The sequence below is a fragment of the Giraffa tippelskirchi genome, chromosome 2, assembly GCF_054371585.1.
Source record: "Giraffa tippelskirchi isolate mGirTip1 chromosome 2, T2T-mGirTip1v1.2.pri, whole genome shotgun sequence".
Classification (NCBI taxonomy): Eukaryota; Metazoa; Chordata; class Mammalia; order Artiodactyla; family Giraffidae; genus Giraffa; species Giraffa tippelskirchi.
This window is the reverse complement of record NC_137276.1, coordinates 101,981,614-102,006,298: the sequence shown is the minus strand read 5'-3', so window position 1 is coordinate 102,006,298 and position 24,685 is coordinate 101,981,614. Positions and strand designations below refer to the sequence as shown.

Sequence of the window (24,685 nt, the reverse complement as noted above, 5' to 3'; positions counted from 1 at the left end):
AGTGGTCAAACAGGGAATGGCAAGAGTGAGCATCAACATTTTAAGAATCAGTGAACTAAAATGGAGCGAAATGAGTGAATGTAATTTAGATGATGATTTTATCTACTACTGTGGGCAAGAATCCCTTAGGGAAATGGAGTAACCTTCATGTCAACAAGAGAGTACAAAATGCAGTACTGGGGTGCAAGGTCAAAAACAACAGATCTCTGTTCGTTTCCAAGGCAAACCATTCAATATCATAGTAATTCAAGTCTGTGCCCCAATCACTAATGCTGAAGAAGCTGAACTCGAACGGTTCTCTGAAGACCTCCAAGACCTTCTAGAACCAACACGCAAAAAAGATGTCCTTTCATCTTAGGGGAATGGAATGCAAAAGTAGGAAGTCAAGAGTTACCTGGAGTAACAGACAAGTTTGTTTGGCCTTGAAGGAGAAAATGAAGCAGGGCAAAGACTAACAGAGTTTTGCGAAGAGAACACACTGTTCATAGCAAACACACTCTTCCAACAACACAAGAGAAGACTACACATGGACGTCACCAGATGGTCAACACCGAAATCAGGTTGATTGTATTCTTTGCAGCCAAGGATGGAGAAGCTCTATACAGTCAGCAAAAACAAGACCAGGAGCTGACTGTGGCTCAGATGTTGAACTCTATTGCCAAATTTAGACTTAAATTGAAGAAAGTAGGGAAAACCACTAGGCCATTCAGGTATGACCTTATTGAATCCCTTACAATTACATACAGTGGAGGTGACAAATACATTCATGGGATTTGATCTGATAGAGTGCTTGAAACTATGGATGGAGGTTTGTGACATTGTACAGGAGGCGGTGATCAAAACCATCCCCAAGAAAAAGAAAAGCAAGAAGGCAAAAGGGTTGTCTGAGGAGGCCTTACAAATAACTGAGAAAAGAAGACACGCTAAAGGCAAAGGAGAAAAGGAAAGATATATCCATTTGAATGCAGAGTTCCAAAGAATAGCAAGGAGAGATAAGAAAGCCTTCCTCAGTGATTAGTGCAAAGATATAGAGGAAAACAGTAGAATGGGAAAGACTAGAGATCTCTTCAAGAAAATTAGAGATACCAAGGGAACGTTTCATGCAAAGATGGGCACAGTAAGGACAGAAGCAGTATGGTCCTAACAGAAGCAGAAGATATTAAGAAGAGGTGGCAAGAATACACAGAAAAACTATACAAAAAAGATCTTAATGACCCAGATAACCGTGATGGTGTGATCACTCACCTAGAGCCAGACATCCTGGAGTGTACAGTCAAGTGGGTGTTAGGAAGCATCACTACAAAGCTAGTGGAGGTGATGGAATTCCAGCTATTTCAAATCATAAATGATGATGTTGTTAAAGTGCTACATGCACTCAATATGTCAGCAAATTTGGAAAACAGCAATGGTCACAGAACTGGAAAACGTCAGTTTTCATTCCAGTTTCAAAGAAAGACAATGCCAAAGAATGTTTAAACTACCACACAATTGCACTCATCTTACACGCTAGTAAAGTAATGCTCAAAATTCTCCAAGCAAAGCTTGACAGTACGTGAACCGAGAATTTCCAGATGTTCAAACTGGATTTAGAAAAGGCAGAGGAACCAGAAATAAAATTGCCAACATCTGTTGGATCATAGAAAAAGCAAAAGAGTTCCAAAACAACATCTACTTCTGCTTTATTGACTACACCAAAGCCTTTGACTTTGGATCGCAACAAACTGGAAAATTCTTAAAGAGATGGGAATACCATTCCAACTTACCTGCCTCCTGAGGAACCTGTATTCAAGTAAAGAAGCAACAGTTAGAACTGGACATGAAACAATAGACTGGTTCCAGATTGGAAAAGGAGTACGTCAAGGCTGTATATTGTCACCCTATTTATTTAACTTATATGCAGAGTACATCATGAGAAATGCTAGGCTGGAAGAAGCACAAGCTGGAATCAAGATTGCCAGGAGAAATGTCAATAACCTCAGATATGCAGATGACATCACCATTATGGCAGAAAGCAAAATTGAACTAAAGAGTCTCTTGATGAAAGAGCAGGCTTGAAGAGGAGAGTGAAAAAAACTGGCTTAACATTCAAAAAACAAAGATCATGGCTTGCAGTTCCATCACTTCATGGCAAATGGGGGGGAAACAATGGAAACAGTTACAGACTATTTTCTTGGTTTCCAAAATCACTGCAGATGGTGTCTGCAGCCTTGAAATTAAAAGGTGCTTGCTCCTTGGAAGAAAAGCTATGACCAACCTAGACAGCATATTAAAAAGCAGAGACATTACTTTGCCAACTAAGGTCCATCTAGTCAAAGCTATGGTTTTTCCAGTAGTCATGTATGAATATAAGAGTTAGACCGAAAGAAAGCTGATCACCGAAGAATTGATGTTTTTGAACTGTGGTGTTGGAGAAATTCTTGACAGTCCCTTGAACTGAAAGGAGATCAATCTAGTCAATCCTAAAGGAAAACAATATTGTATATTCATTGGAAGCACTGACGCTGAAACTGAAGCTCCACTATTTTGGCCGCATGATACGAAGAACTGACTCATTAGAAAAGACCCTGATGCTGGGAAAGATTGAAGTTAGGAGGAAAAGGGGACGACAGAGGATGAGATGGTTGGATGGCGTCACTGGCTCAATGGACGGGAGTTTGAGCAAGCTCCGGGAGTTGAGGAAGCTCCGGGAAGCCCGGTGTGCTGTAGTCCATGAGGTCGCAGAGAGGTGGACACGACTGAGCAACTGAACTGAACTGATAGAATATATTGATATAAAATGGAATATTATGTAGAATATAAAATACAAATATAGAATATAAAAATACATTCAATATTCAGTTTCTTACCTGAAGACCTCAAAACTTTTTGTTAACACTTAATATTATCTTTCTTGTACTTCTTTGCCTTTTACAGTATATATTACAGTACTATTATAATTTGTATTGCCAACAAATTATTCAAATAAAATAACCAACAATAATTAAATTTTTACAGAAAATATCATTCCCGTGGTATACATGGAGATATTTTTAAAGGCAGTATTATAAAATCTGAGGAAAACTTCATTTTTTGATTTTGGCGTATTAGGTACAAGGAAATTGCCGCAAACCTGGGAATTGTTTTGGAACTTGTTTGTAATGTAGTTCTCAAGTGACAGAGTTCTAACTCTGTCTTATTTAAAAGCCAAATGATGTCACACTGTCTCCAAATGTAATTAGGCTGACAGGGTTAGCTCTGAGGTCTAGAGGTAAAGAGTGAAAGTACCACCATACACTTTTAATTTTTGAATTGTATTTAGATATGTATTTGATAAATTTCTTATTTTTAGCCTGTCGGTTAGTTAGGGCTTGGGATGGAAATGAAGACAAAACACACCTGAGAAACTTTAATATTGTTTAACTTCTTAAAGATTTACTACTCCTTAGTGATACTGCACTCACTTCGTGTCACAATTGTTGAGAAAAGTTTACCACAGACTTGACGGTAAACAAAATATATCTGTTTCCTGAAGATTGATAGAACATCACTAGGAAATAAAAGATAAGCATTTCATTTTTCTTTGTAGGCTCTGAAAGTGAATGCATTGGTCACTTTAAGTTAATATTTTCTCTTCTTCGAGTTCATGGAGCTGGTCAAGTGCAGCAGTTGGCTTTAGAGGTAAAAGAATTTTGTTCTAAAGCATGCTGTCTTTCCTACAACATACTGTACATGGTTTGATCCTTGGTTAATCATCATCTAAAGTTGAATGGAAGTTTGTGTATAGTTTTTTTTTTTTTTTAATTTTGCCTATTAAGGCAAGTGAATGTCTTTAAAACTTGAATTAATATGCCCATTTTGAAGAGCAAATATTGTACAATGTTCAAGGTGCTTCCCTCTGTGGTCATCATCTGTCATGCATTAGAACTTGGGATGGATTTGTATAGTGTCATATGGGATGAGTTAAGGAATGGACTTTACTCGGCGAGCTTGGAAGCCACAGATGACAAGAAAAGGGAGCAGAACTTTCCAAGATCTCTCTGTGTTTCCACAGAGAGACATGTTGAGACCAAGGCTTTCTGCTAGCTACACACTGAGTTTATGTTCCATCTCCTTCAGTTGCTCTCCCTTCTTATGGGTCTGGTACAAAAGCATCCTTTCCAGCTACCCAGAACCTGTGGGTCTTAGAGGTCCAAGAGTGGTCGGAGGCCCCTCCTTCAGGAGAATGAAATCATTGGTCCTGTAGGAAGCTGTTTGTGTGGGGCCTTTTCCTCTGGAAGAAGCAAGAAGACCTTGGTCCCAGGGCACTCCTTGTCTAGGCGACCCAGAGTGAACAGCCAGGGTCTTTTCTCATGTGATCCTGCTTATTGTAACACACATGATTTATTATAAAGAACACCAAATTCAACCTTGCAGTAACAATGAGCTTTATGAATGATTAAGTATTCTTAGATTGCATTTTGGTTTAAAAAATGTTTAATAAAATAATAAAGCTTAAATTGGTCAACAGCTTAACAAGCATGGTCTTTTCATTGAAGAGCATGCTTCTCCACTTAATTCCTTCAAGTACCTTGTAATTTTTTAAATAAGCATTATTGTGTCTATGATATTTTTCTTTGAGATGCTGACCACATGGCTCAAGTTGTGGCATTAATCTTTAGATGTATAAGTTAGACTTGAGCGATCATCTTCTTTTGAAGAAAAACATGCCTATTTCTTTATAATAGAAAGACAGACCAAATGTATTGTACTGGGCACCAGAGACATTTACTTTCTCCCTCTAAAAGAAAAAGTCCAAGTAGTGAAGATGATTATCTTGCTAATCACTTCCTACCCCAAATCTCCAACTGGAAAACACTATAGTGTACACCATAATTCTGGAGCGTGAACTAGTATAGGATTGAAGGCTTCTTATAAGCCTAAGGATTGTGAATTGGTGCTAAAATATTTGTTTAGATTGTTATATTTAATTGTTACCTTTAAGTTAATAGACAACTGATATATATATATACATACACACACATTAGCATTAACATTTTTTATTCTCAAAAGAGCAAAGTAATAAAGCCAATTTTTAAGAATTAAACTCTTGCCTAAAAGTTAAATATTTTGTCCTCCAAACATTTTTCTCATTTTGGTAATAAACCTTAAGTTTATTTAAGTCTGATTAATTTGCCTTAATTTGTTTAGGTTTGAAATTATTTCCAGAACTCTTAATATCCTATTGATTGATTTTCAGGTTGTGAATATAGTGACATCTAACCAAGATTGTGTCAACAATATTGCTGAATCAATGGTTTTGTCCAATTTATTGGCTCTTCTGCATTCTTTGCCATCAAGTATGTATAGTCACTGGAATTTTCAGAACCACAGCACAGTCACCATAGAGGGGAGCAGTTACATAGATGATGCAAAACCTCCAACATAGTGTTTTGAAATATTTTAAGTGGTATTCTTTATATTAGATTTGTCTTCCTATTTTATTTTTACATAAGTTAATTATTTTGTATTTCCATATCTGAAGTTGGAAGAGATGATAGAGATCCAAAAGCAAATGAAAATAATCTAGGATTTTCAATTTGCTGAGTATAAGCTACATATGAGTGATTGAGAATTAACTGATACTCCATGTTTTATTTAAAAAAACACACACACAATTGAACTTGTGTGATAGAAAAAAATGCTTAATATAAAAATCATCTTATGTTTTACTTAAAGTTCAGTCCTGCATTATTTGTCCTTCACTGATTTGATGCTAATAGTGACTGTTAGCACCAGATGAGATCAGTTTTTAAGAATATAGCAACCTAATTTCTTGAGTACAGCCTGCAATAATATAGACTCCTTACAAACTGTGGTTGTGTCTCACGTAAGTGTATAGTTGTGTTAGGATCAACCTTGAGATTGCTTTTCAAAGACACTTGTGATATAACTCCAACTTTGTCACTTACCCATCAACATGCATTGCTCAGTCAGCTTTGCCAGCCCTTCAGAAGTCACATTAATCTTGACTTCACACCTGTCCACCTCCTTGAGAGCAGCAACCAGTCTCACTCATCTTCTGCCCCAGTGCCTTGCACATGTTATGTATTATGTTCAGTGAATTGAGTGGAGTTCAATTATATTGAATATTTTTGTTATCTTTAAAATGACAGTGTTTAAAAGTTATTAGCAGATTATTTTTTTGTCATTCCTACAGCCCTAGTTGGTTTTTATTTTTTATTAGTTTTTAACAGCTGCAAACAAGGCAAAATTTAACTGATTGAATGTTAACAGAAGTCATGGTTTAAAAGTTATTTTATATTCATACTGAGTTTATATAGTGCAGTCATGGTTTTAATCTTACTGGTAAAATAGCTGATATTTAGATATCTCAGCCTACTCTGTTCTCATTTATATTTTAGACTAAATTATCTTTCACTGTTTGCTCAGGAACATTAAAAACATAAAATAATTGACTTCTTTTATCCCTTCCAAAGTCTTGTTTTCCTTTGAACTTATGGTCAGAACCGTGGCTGGTTTTCAGTGAAATATTGTTTCCTCTCTTAAAAGAAGTCTCATTTTAACAAAAGTCTCATTTTGAGTGTTTATTCTCCTGCCTGTTAACTTAGCTCAGTCTGGCTACCATCCTTTGTTTTTGTCTTGGTCTAATACCTGGCAGCCTTCACCCTCTTTACCAGCTCTTCACTCCTCTGGTCACCTGTCTGTTGTTGACCCTTGACTTTGGAAGAGTAAAGACCAGTTTCCCAGTCTACTTCAATGACAAGGAAGGGGTGAGAAGCACACAGACTCTGTGCAGAAGGATGTTATTGTGTTTTAGACTGCAACAGTGTCTTGCAACTGCTACTTCTCTAAGATAACTAGCACCGTATATAAATAACAGGTCCCTGAATAGAGTATCCTCAGGGTGTCAGGAGGTGAGATTTTGTTTGCACAATGAGCAATGAGGTAGGAAGACAGTATGGCATACTGGTTACATGTGTAGATTTTGGAGTCAGACCTCTGTAAACCTCTATATACCTCAGTGGTATAGTGAGTTTACCACTCACTAATTCTAAATTCATGGGCTACTCAAACTGGATCTCAGATTCCTCACTCATAGCAAGACCACAATACCTGTCTGGCTGGTTGTTGTGAAGCTGAAAGTATGATGCTCTTTGTAAAGCACCTCGTTCAGTGCCTGGCACCGATGCCTAGTAAATGTAAGGTAATGTGATGATTTGATTCTTGTAATGTCTTTTGTTCTGCAGGTCGTCAGCTTGTTCTGGAGACTCTTTATGCTTTGACATCAAGTACAAAAATTATCAAAGAAGCAATGGCAAGAGGTAGCGTATAGAGTGCTTTCTCATCTAGTCATGCTCCGTAATGGTAAAGGTTATTTTGAGCTACTTTATATAGTCTGATAAACTAGAAGAATGCTTTGGAAGGCTTATAGTTTTTTAAAAAAAACAAACTGCATTGAGTTGAAATGAGGTTGAAAGTAAATTCTACTGACTAGAAAAGTCATATATTTTTATTTAGCATATAAATGCTAATGTTTTCTTTCCTTCACAGGAGCTTTGATTTATTTACTAGACATGTTCTGCAATTCAACACATCCACAGGTTCGAGCCCAGACAGGAGAACTTTTTGCTAAAATGACAGCAGATAAACTAATAGGTCCAAAGGTGAGCACAAAATGGGTTCTTAGAAATTAAAAGCTCTATTACTTTGGTAACTAATTTCATGAGGTTTACCAAAGTCTGAAATAGTAAAGAAGTGACTTGATATGAAAGTTGAAAGATCGACATACCTGAATTATTCCTATATATTAATAGTTAGAGAAAAATTATAATCAGGGAAGCCTGCGCTAGAATTGAGAAGTCTTAAGATAGTGTTTGAATTATGGTGATGAAACTGTTCATCTCCCTTGAAGGAGCCAAAGCATATTTTAAAAGTACATTTTAAATTGTGACAGAAGATAGGTTAGGTTAGGTTAGATTTCACACTTCGAGGATTGGCTTGTGAAGGTGAGTATTACAGTGCCTTTGCTTCTCCTCTCTGCAGGGAGATCTCTCATTAAGAATCTGGAGAAGACAAAATGATCTATGGAATTGTGGTTCCGTTTATAGAGCAGAAACCTATTAGAAGAATACTTCTAAGTAGAAATGCATCCAGACACAGTTGTAATCAAAGTTTCCTTCTTCTGTTATTGAATCAGTTTCACAGGAAGTAATGCTCACTGAAGCACTGTCTATGCCAGCCCAAATATGAAATAAAGGCTTCTGAGTGCCCCCTTCCAGAGTTTGACTTTACATCAATAAAACAAGCTAGATTCAGTTGTTTTTTCCTTACCTGATCTCTTGATTTAGATATTGAGAATATATCACAAGACCTGGAATAGTTTTACTTTGGCAATATGGCTAATAATCTGTCATCAGTAGGGTTAATGGATAAGGAACATTACATTTGGGTGCCTGTAGCAAGGGCCCATAAAATCATGAATACTGATTTTAATTCTGAGTTTTCTTAAAGTTAGAGTTGGGTAGCACATAACTAGAATGTCTACTGTTACATTTTAAATAACTTTTTTTTAAATAAATTTATTTATTTTAGTTGGGGTAATTACTTTACAATATTGTAGTGGTTTTTGCCATACATTGACATGAATCCGCCATGGGTTTACATGTGTTCCCCATCCTGAACCCCCCCTCCCACCTCCCTCCCCATCCCATCCCTCTGGGTCATCCCATTGCCCCAGCCCTGAGCGTTTGTCTCATGCATCGAACCTGGAATGGTGTTCTGTTTCACATATGATAATATACATGTTTCAATGTTATTCTCCCAGAACGTCCCACCCTCACCTTCTCCCTCAGAGTCCATAAGACTGTTCTATGCATCTGTGTCTCTTATTCTGTCTCGTATGTAGGGTTATCGTTACCATCTTTCAAATTCCATATATATGCATTAGTATACTGTATACTGTATTGTTGTTTTTCTTTCTGGCTTACTTCACTCTGTATAATGGGCTCCAGTTTCATCCATCTCAATAGAACTGATTCAAATGTATTCTTTTTAATGGCTGAGTAATATTCCATTGTGTATATGTACCACAGCTTCCTTATCCATCCGTCTGCTGATGGACATCTAGGTTGCTTCCATGTCCTGGCTATTGTAAACAGTGCTGCAATGAACATTGGGGTACACGTGTCTCTTTCAATTGTGGTTTCCTCGATGTGTATGCCCAGCAGTGGGATTGCTGTGTCATATGGCAGTTCTATTCCTAGTTTTTTAAGGAATCTCCACACTGTTCTCCATAGTGGCTGTACTAGTTTGCATTCCCACCAACAGTGTAAGAGGGTTCCCTTTTCTCCACACCCTCTCCAGCATTTATTGCTTGTAGACTTTTGGATAGCAGCCATTCTGACTGGTGTAAAGTGGTACCTCATTGTGGTTTTGATTTGCATTTCTCTAATAATGAGTGATGTTGAACATCTTTTCATGTGTTTGTTAGCCATCTGTATGTCTTCTTTGGAGAAATGTCTGTTTAGTTCTTTGGCCCATTTTTTGATTGGGTCGTTTATTTTTCTGGAATTCAGCTGCAGGAGTTGCTTGTATATTTTTGAGATTAATTGTTTGTTGCTTCGTTTGGTATTATTTTCTCCCATTCTGAATGCTGTCTTTGCACCTTGCTTATAGTTTCCTTTGTTGTGCAAAAGCTTTTAATTTTAATTAGGTCTAAATATTTAATTTTAATTAAATTAAGATTTTAATTAGGTCTAAATAACATTTAGGTCTAAATAACATTTAATTAGGTCTAAATAACATTTTAGATGTTTAAAATATGTACTGGAATTAATTTTTGAACTCTTTAGTAATTTTTTAACCTTTGAAATACATGAGGGCCAAATTTTACCAAGGTGAATATATTTGTACTTAAATTTTCTATATAGGAAAAAACACAAGTGTCAGCTCCTTAATTGAATGATTTGCAACAAGAGATTCTAGAACTGGGGTCAGTAAACTCCTTTTCCATTTTTACAACTTTATTCAGATATAATTGACATGCCATACAATTCACACACATGAAGTATACAATTCAGTGTTTTGGGCAACAGTAGTCAGTTTTAGAACATTTTCATCAACCCAGGGAAAAAACCCATTTCCTAATTTAGCAGTCACTTCCCTATACTTATACCACATTTTGTTTTTCTGTTTATCGATTGAAAATGGACATGTGGATTATTTCTACTTTTTGGCTATTCTGTATGATGCTGCTGTGAACACATGTGTACAAGTTTTTGTGTGAATATGTATTTTATTTCTCTGAGAGTAGAATTTCTGGGTAATATAGTAACACTATTTTTAACCTTTCAAGGAATTATCAGACTGTTTTCCACAGTGGCTGCACCATTTTACATACCACCACTGATGGTGATATCCACCTCGTCTTTAACGCTCACTATATATATCTTCATTGAGTATGGTCATCCTAGTGGGTGTGAAGTGTGCTGTATCAGGGTTTGCTTTGCATTTCCCTGGTGCCTAATGATGTTGAATATCTTCCCATGTGCTTATTGGCCATTTGTACATCTTTTTTAGAGAAATGTCTATTCTCATCCTTTGCTCATTTTTTAATTGAGTTGTCTTTTTACTGTTGAGTTGTAATTGTTCTTTATGTATTTTGGATACCAGTCCCTTATCAGATACATGATTTATAAATATTTTCTCCCATTTTGTAGATGTTTTTCCACTTCCTTGTTTTTTTTTTTTTTAATTTTGATGAAGTCCAATCTGTCTTTGTTGTTATAGCTTGTGCTTTTAATATATAAAAAGCCATTGTCTAATCCAGAGTTACAAAAGTCTATGCCTATGTTTTTTCCTAGGTGTTTTATATTTTTAACTCTTGTATTTATGTCTTAGATCAGTTGACCAAGAGAAGTGACATACATCCTATTTTGTGGATGCTCTCTGTCATGTAACTGACATTGTTTCCTTTAGTTCATTGACTGCCAGGAAATTCAGGGGTAAATTTGTTATATATTGCTTGCAATTATACAGAGGTTTTGATATTTTCTTTATGTACTAATTCCTGTTAGTCTCATTCGTTCAAATAAGTTTTTGAGTATCAGCTTGTGCCAGGGAATGAAAATATAGGCACTGACAAGACAGACTGGGCCAGGAAAGGTTTCTATTAGATGAGATTTAACATAGACTTGAATGACACAAAGGAGATAAAACTATGTGAAGACCTGAGGGAAAACTTGTCTTCCCAACCTTCATTTTCCCTTTGTCCTTATGTCTCACACTAATTTTCAGTTTGTATGTGTGTGTTGGATGTAATTTTTTTAAGTTGCTTTTTAAATCCTTTTTGGGAAAAGGCACAGTAAAATGTAAAACATGGTATTAAAATTACTTGTATAACACAAAGCATGACAAGAATTTGTGAGGGTGGGGGGGCTTTTTGGGAGAGGTGGAGGGATGGATCCAGCTGAGGGCTTTCTGGGAAGAGAGGACAGCATGTGCAGGGCAAGATCGGGTAGGTTGGTGTGCTCTGGGAACTTCACACACCAGTGCTGCTGAATTTCTTAACATTACTTAGATTTGAGGTGGGGAGAGGAAATTAACCCAGATAGGTAAGTAGTAGCAGGTCATAGTGAATCTTGTTACCTTTGCGTGTGTGTGCGTACTCAATTGTGTCTGACTCTTTGCTGTCCCACAAACTGTAGCCCGCCAGGCTCCTCTGTCCATGGGATTTTCCAGGCAAGAATACTGGAGTGGGTTGCCATCCCCTTCCCCAGGGAATTGGATCTTCCCAACCCAGAGATCGAACCTGAGTCTTCTACATCTCCTGCATTGGCAGGTGGATTCTTGACTACTGAGCCACCATAAACCAAGGTTTATCTGTTATCTTATTCCAGGACTTTTGGATGATAGTTATGGCCTTTATCAGCCTGAACACACATTATAGCATCATTCTTAGAGAAATGTAAAGCAGACCAAATATTGAGATGTTTTCAGTAGGTCTTTTTTCTTTCTCAAATTTCCTCGTCCAGGTTCGAATTACATTGATGAAATTTCTCCCAAGTGTTTTTATGGATGCCATGAGAGACAACCCTGAAGCTGCTGTCCATATTTTTGAAGGAACTCATGAAAATCCTGAGTTAATTTGGAATGATAGTTCCAGAGATAAAGTGTCCACAACAGTTAGAGAAATGATGCTCGAGTAAGTAAAGACTCACATTAACAACTTAGGCCTTTCAGGTGGAGTTACCAGGCAGGCAGACATTTTCTACATTGTCTGTCACCTCTCCAAGACTTATTCTATAAAGGTTAATGAACGTGTATCTTGTGACTAAAGTTTGATGTCCTTTCCTCCTTTTTTTTCCCAAGGCACTTTAAAAATCAGCAAGACAACCCTGACGTAAACTGGAAGGTAATGTATACTTTTATTCAGAGGAAGGAATTTTACATTTTACTGTAAATTTATTGTTTTAAGTTCCTGCTGAGTGAGTATAAAGCCATCCTTTACTTTGTTACTAAGACACTTTAATCTTCCCCTGGAAAGCAAGGTTTTAAACATTTAAAAAAAGTAGGAATATTCACTTTTGGAGTAACTTAATCAAAGGACTTTTTCTGAAAAGAATAACTTAATCAAAGGAACTTTTATAGAAATTTATTAAGTGAAAATAAAACTAATTTTGACTTAATTGTATTAATGACTATTTAAAGCCTAGTTCATTGCATGAAGATTTCTTTAATAGGGTTTTTTATTTCTTTCTTGTTAATGTATTGGGCTGGGCGAAAAAGTCTGTTTTTCCCTAAAAGCCCAAACAGACTTTTTTGCCCAACCCAATACAACTAATGATTAGTAAATGACTTGACTATTCTTTCTCTATTTAAAGTTGCCTGAAGATTTTGCTGTCGTGTTTGGAGAAGCAGAAGGTGAACTTGCTGTTGGAGGAGTTTTCTTGAGAATCTTTATTGCACAACCAGCTTGGGTTCTAAGAAAGCCTAGAGAATTCCTTACTGCACTGCTAGAAAAGTTAACTGAGCTTCTGGAGAAGAACAATCCTCATGTAAGCTTTAGTCATCAGCCAGACATTTCACATATTTTGCTAAATATGTTGATAGTGTTTCTGTGAAAACACCATTCTCATTGACCATGCTTTAAGGATTGGCTACCTCTTTCAGTGTGGCCCCCACACTTAAATTCGTATATGCTTGATCAGAAGTGAAACTTCTTAGTCTGAAGGACAATTGCAGAGGTTCTGAAAGGTTTCTGCCATCCCGTTTCCAGTGATTGTATGGTTTTTAAGGAGAAACCTAAAGGTTTAATGTAGAAATCTGAATGGAAGTGTGTCCTGCTAGGGCATATTCTTCACTCAACTAAAGAAATTGACAGGAGAGTCTTAACTATTGATAAATAAATGAACCTTGTACCTGTGCTCAAAGGCTAGCAGGAAAGCAAGAGTGAGTAAGAAAGTAGACTTGGTCTTGGTTTGGCTAGTCATAAACCCTGAAATAGAAAGTTTTGTTATTTGAATCTATATATTAAAAATAATTCAGGTATGTGATTGTTGTTGAATTAGTTTAAAAAGCTGGCTTTCAACGTGGCTAAGAACCTGTGTGGTTAGATGGTCCTGGACACCAGGACCATCACTGACAAGCTCTGTGGCCTGGAGTAATACCTCCCGACTCTGCCTCAGTTACCTCATAGAAAGGTCACAGCATCTGCCCCTAAGGCTGAAGTTTTCATGAGTTCTGATAAATGTGAAGCACTTAGTATAATGTCAAGTACTTAGAAATCATTAGTTGGTATCATTAGCTTTTCAAGACTTTTTAAAAAACATAAACAGTATGTCAGATATTTATATATATCTCTTTCTAATAGTCACGATTTCTCTTTACTCTAATTTTTACAGAACTGATTCCACTAGTTGTTGCGTTTTCCTGAATTATTGATGTTCTCCAATACTGACACTTCTGTAACATTACCTAAAAATATCTAGTAATATTTTTTAAGAGATAATCTCTAAATAGAAATATCTGTCTGCAGTAGAAATGAGATGTGAAATAGAAATGCCCAGAGAAAATCTGTGTAGATTCAGATATCACATTCTTAGAGTCCTTTAAATTCATGCTTTTATTAAGATGGAGATGTTTGTTCTTTTAGGATTTATGGATCAGTTTTCAAGCGTCAGCACTTAGAATCTGTTTTGAACACCCTTAGTTTTGAACACCAAATAATTTCCAAGGACATTTAAGACTTTATCAGCTTTTTATAATTTGCTTGTTCATTTTATGCCCTCCAGGGAGAGACTCTGGAAACTCTGACAATGGCCACAGTGTGTCTCTTCGGTGCACAGCCTCAGCTGGCTGATCAGGTTCCACCATTGGGCCATCTTCCCAAAATTATCCAGGCGATGAATCATAGGAACAACGCCATTCCTAAGAGTGCCATTCGAGTTATTCATGCCCTGTCTGAAAACGAGGTATTGATGATGAATCCATTTAGTGGCTTATAGCTGTAGAGTTTATCTGTGCTCCCTCTTCCTGACTGATGTACTTTGCAGAATAAATCCCTTTTCTGCCACGTACCTTCATCCATATGAACCCATGATCTTGTAATGGTTCTTAAAGTGGTTTAAATGGTATGATTAATAAGAGACTGAATTTGATTCAGTTCATTATTAAGCTTGAACTGATGGGACTTCGCTGGGAGTCCAGTGGTCAAAGCTCCACGTTTCTACTGCAGGATGTATGGGTTTGATCCCTGGTTGGGAAACTAAGATCCTACATGCCTCACAGCATGGCCAAACAAAACTTGAACTGAATGTAGGTTTTTCATATATTACTGTGGTATTTATTGTGTTACATAAATTATTGCTTTCTACAAGTAACCTTCTCTTTTCGGGTACTTAGCTCTGTGTTCGAACCATGGCATCTTTGGAGACCATTGGCCCACTGATAAATGGAATGAAAAAACGACCGGATACCATTGGTCTAGCCTGTGAAGCAATTAATAGAATGTTTCAGAAGGAGCAGAGTGAATTAGTAGCACAGGCAAGTAACTTTCTAGATTCCTGTTTTAGGGAAGGCAACATACCAAACAAATAGATTTTCACTTATTTAGCACTGATTTTGGCTTCCCTGACTTGGCAGAGAGGTAACTTGTGAGCTGGTGCATGTACAATTTTATATTTTATACACACACACACATACCAGACAAAACATGTATATATACACACAGAAAAGGTGGGCCAGCTACCAAAAATCTTACCAATGTCAAAGTACTTTTGTGATGTTTGAATTTTAAATTTTGATTGTTTACTAAGCATTTATCCTTAACGAGCTTTGTAAAATTTGGTTTATGCTTTTTGAAAGGTTCATTCTTGTTTATTCATTCCTTTGTTTCTTAAGTCATGTTTGAAAAGCACACCAAGGTTTTTATAGTCCTTTTCAAAGAGAATATAAAAGAAAACTAATGAAAAGAAGACTTCGTGGATACCAATGTAAAGTAGTAGCAGACATCAAGGGAACAAAAAACATACAGTCAATTTAAAAATCATTGAAAAAGTGATCCTTCTAAAATGTAACTCTTTAAAAAATAAGTCATTCTGCACTTAAAAATTCTTCAGTGGTTTCCCATTATCTGCCAGATGACAAAGTTACATCTGACATCCTTAACCTGAATACAAGGCCCTACATCCTTATTATCTGGCTCTCCTATTTTCCAGCCCATTTTCCTCTCAGATCATCTCTCTCCACCCATCCCTACTTCCATCCCTGTTCCTCATTCACACAAGTTAGAAGTACTGGGTACATTTCAAGGAGATAATTGGATACTCTGAGGTTCAGACTTATAACTGACTAGGCGGGTTGTTGTATTAGAAAGAACATGAGCTAGTTCTGCCACTTGATGGCTCTCTGACCTCGGGCATGTTATTTAGCCTTAACAGTACTCAGATTCCTCATCTGTAAAATAAAGCTATGGCTTCAAACAAGGTTGTTCTGAGAATAATATCTATAAAAAGAGGAACACTTACTAAATGTTAGTTGCTTTTTCACCTCTTCTTTTTGAATTTCAGAGTGGACATTGAAAATTGTGTGGTACCAGAGTATTACTTAGCTTTTATTAGGCTGATAGAAAATGTATGGTGAATGCAAAGATTGATGTTTTAAGAGAATGTGCAAAAAAATATTATTCTCCAAATATTGTTTCACATCAGTATATGCCGCTAGAAGAGGCAGACCAGTATATTGGCTATAAGCTCAGGTTCTGTTCTTTATAGGTCCAGATACAGAGTCCATTGCCACCTAGATCTGTGACTGTCAAGGCCTTCATGAGTTGATTTTTCCATCGATAATAATTGTGCCTACATCATTTGATTTGGGGAGGATTAAGTAAAATAATCAGCATATAACATTTAGGATAGTTGATGGAAGAGAATAAGATCTCATTAAATAAAAATGTTGCTATCATTAGATACCCACTCCTACCCCTAAATTCTGTCTCTGGAATTAAAAAAAGTCTCTTCCAGGTAGGGTCCTGGGAGTGAAATTATTTCCTCGGTGGATGGCTTACATTTTTTTTAAAGCATATGTGTGTGTATATGCACAAATACATACACACATATATTATATACTTAATATTTTCTTCTAGGCCCTGAAAGTAGATTTGGTCCCATACCTTTTAAAGTTACTTGAAGGCATTGGCCTTGAAAATCTGGACAGCCCAGCAGCCACAAAGGCTCAGATTGTTAAAGCTCTCAAGGCAATGACTCGAAGCCTGCAGCATGGAGAACAGGTGAGTCTGCACAGAGGTAACTTTGATCTGCTAATTACAACAAGGCATTTTCGAAACCAGGGGTCTTGACCATTGGTGATCCATGCACCTCAGTTCAGGTTCTACTTAAAGGTGTGGTTGTTGACCGTAACTGGAGCAGATCCCAAGATCACAAATGAACTAGCATAGCTGCCTCATAAACACAAACCATATACTCAAATGGGGCTTCCCTGGTAGCTCAGTGGTAAAGAATCCTTCTGCCAGTGCAGGAGATGTGGGTTTGACCCCTGGGTCAGGAAGATCCCCTGGAGAATGAAATGGCAACCCACTTTAATATTCTTATCTGGCAAATCCCAGGGACAGAGGATCCTGGCAGGCTACAGTCCATGGGGTTGCAAAAGAGTCTGACACAACTTAACAACTAAACAGCAACAAATAGTCACTAGGAGGATTCTTTCTCTGGATAGTGATAGCGTGTTGCACATTCTTAAGCATAGAAGAATGTTGAACATTTAGTGCTGGTTAAGATGAACTTTCAGTTCTAGAAGTTATTATGTAATAGTGATAACCACTTTCACTGACTCTACCATAACACCTTTAAAAAGATACACAATATCATTTTAGTTTCATCTCCTTCCTTGATTAGCACTTACAAAGTGTTGGCTATTAGCCCAACAAAGTCTCTTTTGTTGTAACTTAGGTGTCCATTAATCAGCCGGGCTTCCCTGATGGCTCAGACAGTAAAAAATCCACCTGCAATGCAGGAGACCCAGTTTCAGTCCCTGGGTCAGGAAGATCCCCTGGAGAAGGGGATGGCTACCCACTCCAGTATTCTTGCCTGGAGAATTGCATGAACTTATGAGCCTGGGGGACTACAGTCCATGGCGTGGCAGAGTCAGACACAACTGAGAAAGTAACACTCCACTCTACAATTGTTTCAGCTGCATGCGCACGCCTAGTTCAAACCAGTTCAGTGATTTTATTTTCCTCATTGGTTTTATTCTTAATATTGCTTCTGAGGAGTTCCTCATTCAATATTATTATATAGTCCATTTAGTAATGCTCTTTTTTTTTTTTTAAATTGAGGCGAAATTCACATAACATAAAATTAACCCTTTTAAACTGAAAAATTCATTGATACTTAGTACATTAACAATGTTGTGGGGCTTCCCTGGTGGTCCAGTGGTTAAAAATCCACCTGCCAATGCAGGAGTTGCAGCTGTGATCCCTGATCCCACATGTGGAGAATCCCCCATGGCTTGGGGCAACTAAGCCCGTGCGCCACAACTGCTAAGACCCCCTCACCCTAGAGCACAAGGTGAAGCCTGTACACAAGAGAAGCCGCCGCAATGAGACGCCTGCACACCACAACTAGAGAGTAGCCGCTGTTCTCCACAGCTAGAGAAAGCCCATGTGCAGCAGTGAATATGAGCACAGCCAAAAATAAATTAAAAAAAAAAATGTGTAACCACCACCTACCTAGTTCCCAAAAATAGTTATTAAGTAGTTATTTCCCATTGCTTCATTCCCTCAGCTTCTGGCAGTCACCACTCTATTTTCTAGGAATTCTGGACATTTCACATAAGTGGAATCATAACAATATGTGACCTGTGTCTGTCTTCTGTCTCTTAGCATGTTTTCAAGGTTCAACTGTGTTACAGTGTGTTTCAACACTTAATTCCTTTTTAAGGCTGAATAATGTTCCATTGTATATATATGCCATGTTTACGCATTTATCCACTCATAGGTGTTTGGACTATTTCTATTTACTAATGTTCTTCTGTAGGGTTAAACTGACTTAAAGCTTTCCTTTAGTGAATCCATTGTGTTTGTATGTTCCAACTAAAGAAGCATTTTTTTATGCCATTTTCCCTTCTAGCAGTATTATCATTTGAGCTGTTTAAGGTGAAAATAAAGAAGAGAGATGGCATGTGCTACTGCAGTCATTAGTAACTATATGTTTATTAAAGTTGCCTGTGGGTTTTCTGAATGCCAAGCAAAGGCATTCCTGTGTACCACGTGCCCCCAATCATGCTCCCCTCAACTTGCCACTGGATTCCTGTTGATGAGAATTAATGGAGCAACTCTTGATAACCACCTTCCACTCACAATGGAAGGAAAGAATTACAATAGTTTCCAAAGTAGGAACTTCAGCATATTCACAACAAATCACTTTCACCACTGCTTCTCTCCCTGACTGGGACAAAGAGTCTTTTGGACTCTCATGGTCCCCATGTGTATCTCTACTTTAATGCTTCCCATTATGTTACCTGGCACCATCTGTCTCCTTTCCTAGACTGTAGGCACTTCAGGGACAGAGAATGTCTTTCTTGTCTTTGTGTCCACTGTGGAACCCATGTTTTGGGTGCTCCATAAATATTTGATCTGAACCTTGGTATGTGAGAGATACCCTCTATGTTGGAATTTCCTAAGTTTTTTTTTTTTTTTTTTTTAGTGTTTTTCCCAGAAAGAAACATGACTTGCCTCTTAGTACACATTTACACACAAGTCATTTTTACTGCCCATTTTATATGTGATATACTGATACTTTCTAGATTGTTCATTGTTATTCAGTCACTAAGTCATGTCCGACTCTCTGCAGCTGCGTGGACTGCAGCACACCATGTTTCTCTGTCCTGCACTATTTCCTGGCGTTTGCTCAAACTCATGTCCATTGAGTCACTGATGCCATCCAACCATCTTTGTTCCCCCCCACTCCTTCTCCTCCTGCCCTCAGTCTCTCCCAGCATCAGAGTCTTTTCCAATGAGTCGGCTCTTCACGTCAGGTGGCGAAAGTGTTGGAGCTTCAGCTTCAGCATCAGTCCTTCCAATGAATATTCAGGGTTGATTTCCTTTAAGATTGACTGGTTTGATCTCCCTGCTGTCTAAGCAACTCTCTAGAATCTTCTCAAGCACCACAGTTCAAAAGCATCAATTCTTCGGTGCTCTGCATTCTTCAGTGATCCAACTCTCATATCCATACGTGGCTACTGGAAAAACCATAGCTTTGACTAGATGGACCTTTGTTGGCAAAGTGATGTCCCTGCTTTTTAATATTGCTGTCTAGGTTTGTCATAATTTTTCTTCCAAGGAGCAAGAGTCTTTTAATTTCATATCTGTAATCACCATCTGCAGTGATTTTGGAGCCCAAGTCTGTCACTGCTTTCACTTTTTCCCCTTCTATTTGCCATGAAGTGATAGGACTGGATGCCATGATCTTTGTTTTCTGAGTGGTTAGCTTCAAGCCAGCCTTTTCACTCTCATTAGGAGGCTCTTTAGTTCCTCTTTGTTTTCTGCCATTAGAGTGGTATCATCTGCATATCTGAGGTTGTTGATATTTCTCCCAACAATCTTGATTCCAGCTTGTGATTCATCCCGCCTGGCATTTCGCATGATGTATTTTGCATATAAGTTAAATAAGCTGGGTGACAATATACAGACTTGACATACTCCTTTCCCAATTTGGAACCAGTCAGTTGTTCCATGTCTGGTTCTAACTGTTGCTCCTTGACCCATATACAGGTTTCTCAGGAGACAGGAACGGTGATCTGGTACTCTCATCGCTTAAGAATTTTCCAGTTTGTTTGATCTACATAATCAAAAGACTTTCACATAGTCAATGAAGCAGAAGTCGATTTTTTTTGGAATTCCCTTGCTTTTTCTATGATCCAGTGGATGTTGGCAAATTGATCTCTGATACCTCTGCCTTTTCTAAACCCAGCTTGTACAGCTGGAAATTCTTGGTTCACATACTGCTGAATCCTAGCTTGAAGGATTTTGAGCATTACCTTGCTAGCATGTGAAATGAGCACAGTTGTACAGTAGTTTGAACATTCTTTGGTATTGCCCTTCTTTGGGATTGGAATGAAAACTGACTTTTTCCATCCTTGTGGCCATGGCTGAGTTTTCCAAATTTGCAGACATACTGAGTTCAGCACTTTAAAACACTTTAAAACAGCATCATCCTTTAGGATTTTAAATAACTCAGCTGGAGTTCAGTCACCTCCATTAGCTTTGTTCATAGTAATGCTTCCTAAGGCCCACTTGACTTCATGCTTCTGGATGTCTGGCTCTAGGTGAGTGACCACATCATTGTGCTTATACGGGTCATCAAGACCTTTCTTTGTATAGCTCCCCTATGTATTCTTGCTGCCTCTTCTTAACCTCTTTTTGCTTCTGTTAGATCCTTATTAACAGAAGGATCTGTTAGAAGGATCCTTCTAACAGAAGGATCTGTTAGATCCTTACTAACAGAAAGATCTGTTTCTGTCCTTTATAGTGCCCATTCTTACATGAAATACTCCCTTGATATCTCCAATTTTCTTGAAGAGATCTCTAGTCTTTCCCATTCTATTTTCTCCCATCTATTTCTTCACATTGTTCATTGAAGAAGGCCTTCTTATCTCTTGTTGCTATTCTCTGGAACTCTGCATTCAGTTGTGCATATCTTTCCCTTCCTCCTTTGCCTTTCACTTCTCTTCTTTCCTTAGCTACTTGTGAAGCTTCATCCAACAACCATTTTGCCTTCTTGGATTTCTTTTTCTTTGGGATGGTTTTGGTCACTGCTTCCTATACAATGTTATGAACTTCCATTCATAGTTCTTCAGGCACCCTGAATGGCCTAGTGGTTTTCCTCAATTTCAGTCTGAATTTTGCAATAAGGAACTGATACTTTGAACCACAGTCAGTTCTAGGTCTTGTTTTGGCTGACTGTATAGAGCATCTCCATCCTTGGTTGCAAAGAACATAATCATTCTGATTTTGATATTGACCATCTAGTGATGTCCATGTGTAGAGTCATTTCTTTGGTTATTGGAAAAGCATGTTTGGTGTGACCAGCATGTTCTCTTGACAAAACTGTTAGCCTTTACCCTACTTCATTTTGTACTCCAAGGCCAAACCTGCCTGTTATTCCAGGTATTTCTTGACTTCCTACTTTTGCATTCCAATCCCTTATGATGAAAAGGGCATCTTTTTTTGGTATTATTGGTAGTTCTAGGAAGTATTGTATGTCTTCATAGAACCACTCAGCTTCAGCTTTTTTGGCATCAGCAGTTGGAACATAGACTTAGATTACTGTGATGTTAAATATTTTGCCTTGGAAATGAACCAGGATCATTCTGTTGTTGTTGAAATTGCACCCAAGTACTGCATTTCAGACTCTTGTTGACTCTGAGGATTTCTTCAGGGGATTCTTGCCCACAGTAGTAGATATAATGGTCTTATGAATTAAATTCACCCAGTCCTATCCATTTTAGTTCACTGATTCCTAAAATGTCAGTGTACTTCTAACAGGTCACATCCATAGTTTGAAAGAGTGCTTTAAGTTTTAGCTTGAATTTTGCAATATCTTGTCCCCCAACCGCGTCCTCAGAAATACTTCATGAGCCCACACCACAGTCAGCCAATTGTTACTATCACGTGAATATCTTATTGCCCAAATTACATACAAACCAATAAGTTCGAATAATTGAGTCCAAGTTTAGAGGGAAGACTGATTTAGGCATTTCTTTGGGTCTGGTTTAATGAGATATGCCTGGTGTAGAGTGTTTGATGAATGTGAGGTCTTGGTTCATCTTTGGACCTTTCCTGGGTTGGCCTCTCTGGTTTGTCTTGTAAGTTTGCTTTTTCTTTTTAATCTAATCTACCAACATCCAGTTTGTTTATGTTCAAAGAGTTTGTTTTACTTCCCTAGGTAAATGAAATCCTGTCTCGTTCTTCAGTCTGGAGTGCCTTCAAAGATCAGAAACATGATTTGTTTATTTCTGAGTCACAAACAGCAGGATACCTCACAGGTAAACCAAAGCACACCCAATTCTCTTTCCTAAGACACATGACGGTAGCCATATGGACGTTCCTTTTGCCCTATCTAGACTGAAAATGGCATTTAGAGAGTTTCCCTAGATTCCTATTATAACTGCCCATCTTGGAAATGTCATGGACATGCAGTGGATCCCTGGTTCTAGCCCAGACAACATATGGACTGCTGTGGTGTTGAATGTATGCTGACTGCAAAGCAGACTCTGCTCAGTTTTTAACCTAGTTAATCCACAATGTCATACTTTATATTTTGGGTATGGCTGTATTAAAATGTTTATCTTGAACATGTAAATAAAGAGTGGAAAAGTATTTATTCAGAATTATCAGTATCAGAAACATGATAGCATCATTCCATTCTGTCAGATTAATAGATTGAAGTTCCAACTATGCACACTCATATGTCAAATATTTTTTCTTCTAAGTTACCAGTGATTAATCTGTAATTTTGTTAAATATTTAAGGTTTGTATTCTCATGGGATGAAATATATGGGTGCCATAAAGGAAAGGATATTTTGCTGCCTGGAGGTCAAAAGAAGCTCCAGATATTTGTCCATTTGGCACACTTATTTTAACATAATAATTCTGAAATACTCATTTTCATATTGGCTTCTGTTTAAAAAGAAGGTCATAGCATTAAACTACTAAATGCTGAGAAATGAAATACAGTCTTTGGTATTAAAGTTTTTAGTTTGAAATTAACCTTAGGAATATTAAGTGGCTCTTGCCATGCCCTGAAATTATAGTGTATTTTTTAAAATGTCAGCCCTGCAACCTCCTCTAACCAGAAATGATGTAGGTAAATTAAGAGAAAAAATTACTACCCAGTATTTCTCATACCAGTGTGATTGTTTTAATAATCCTATCACTAGTATAGAAATTTATAAATCCTAAAGACTAAATCTTCAATAATCAAAAATAGGGACTTTGGAGAAAGTTTGCATGGTTTTCATTTTAGAATTGATTGTGACATTACTGCTTTTTTCTCCACTGAGACCTCTTTAATATTAGTCCACTAAAATTTATAATCAAGAGCTGTAGAATTTACAAACATGTGGTGCTGTGACTGCCAGTCATATGTGTACATAGAGTAGAGTACCATAGGTTTCCCTTCTCACTTTCCCATCACCTGCCCTATGTCGACTATGGAGAGAAATACCTAGAATACAGTCTTAGTCTCTCCCAGATCTTTCAAGCTGTAGCTTCTAAGTAGGAGTATGTTCTTATAGACACACCAAGAACTTTACCTCTTTAAATTCTGCCCAGAAGGTTTACACAATACTGCCTTTTTTGTATGTAAAAATTGTATGATTGGAAAATCTGCCTTATTTTTTTCTAGCTCAGAGTAAGCTTACTTAAAATTTGACCTTGAAGAATAGGGAGATATGTAGGTTATAAGCATCCCTAGGAAAGCATCATCTAATTCTTTTGTCCTTGAGTGTCCTTCACATCCATTGACCTTACTGGATGGAATAAAAGACTGCAGGTGGTCCTTGATGTACTAACAGGTGCGGGTCAAGTGGTCTGTGGTTAAAATACACAAGAGAGAGGGATTTATCTTTAGAGACCTAGAGTTTCTTTCGAAATCATTTGGGTCCTCAGCCCCACCCAGATTTCCTAATAATATAGAAAAAGTTCAGGGAGTAAAAAGATTTCTGTCTTGCCTTTCTTTTTACTGGGATCCCTGGGGTGGCTTCTGAATGAATTTTGAGAAGCAGCTTTGATGAGCTGTAGAGAGTGAAGGTTAGCGAAGGAGAAAGGCTTAGGCTTATAAATTTTTTCACATCCTTAGTCCAGCTCAAGGAGCAGAAATTCTAATAAAAAGTCATCGAAGTGGAGGGTGGTATAAATCCCACCCTGGAAAGGGCCCGGGGTTACTGTGTCCATTGTGAAGGTCATTGCTGAAGCCTGCAGTCACATCAGTCAACATAGGACAATCCGGACTAGTTCTGAGCTGTGTTGGCCCCCAGACTGTCCAGTTCATAGTGCATCATCAAGTTGGTATGTTCTTTTGTTGTGAAAGGACTGCCAGTTGAACTGATGGGTATTTATTGCTCGGGTTACCAGTTATTTTGTGTTTGAACTTTTCTGTTGATGTGTTGCATGTCATTGTTTGCTAAAAG

General features: G+C 37.6%; 1 protein-coding gene across 6 annotated transcripts in view; it reads left to right on the top strand.

Moving 5' to 3' along the window:
- The window catches only part of DNAJC13 (DnaJ heat shock protein family (Hsp40) member C13), a 141,417-nt gene that overhangs the window by 112,596 nt on the left and 4,136 nt on the right, over positions 1-24,685 (top strand). For 3 of the 6 annotated variants that reach the window (XM_081569827.1, XM_081569829.1, XM_081569830.1), the window contains 11 exons: positions 3,566-3,657; positions 5,216-5,315; positions 7,227-7,301; positions 7,531-7,643; positions 12,012-12,181; positions 12,349-12,391; positions 12,861-13,034; positions 14,271-14,450; positions 14,881-15,021; positions 16,622-16,765; positions 22,440-22,539. In XM_081569827.1, the coding sequence (XP_081425953.1) occupies positions 3,566-3,657; positions 5,216-5,315; positions 7,227-7,301; positions 7,531-7,643; positions 12,012-12,181; positions 12,349-12,391; positions 12,861-13,034; positions 14,271-14,450; positions 14,881-15,021; positions 16,622-16,765; positions 22,440-22,539 (1,332 nt within the window). Of the gene's footprint in view, positions 1-3,565; positions 3,658-5,215; positions 5,316-7,226; positions 7,302-7,530; positions 7,644-12,011; positions 12,186-12,348; positions 12,392-12,827; positions 13,035-14,270; positions 14,451-14,880; positions 15,026-16,621; positions 16,766-22,439; positions 22,540-24,685 lie in introns of all 6 variants that reach the window. The other 3 variants (XR_014076714.1, XR_014076716.1, XR_014076715.1) reach the window with 2 other exon arrangements.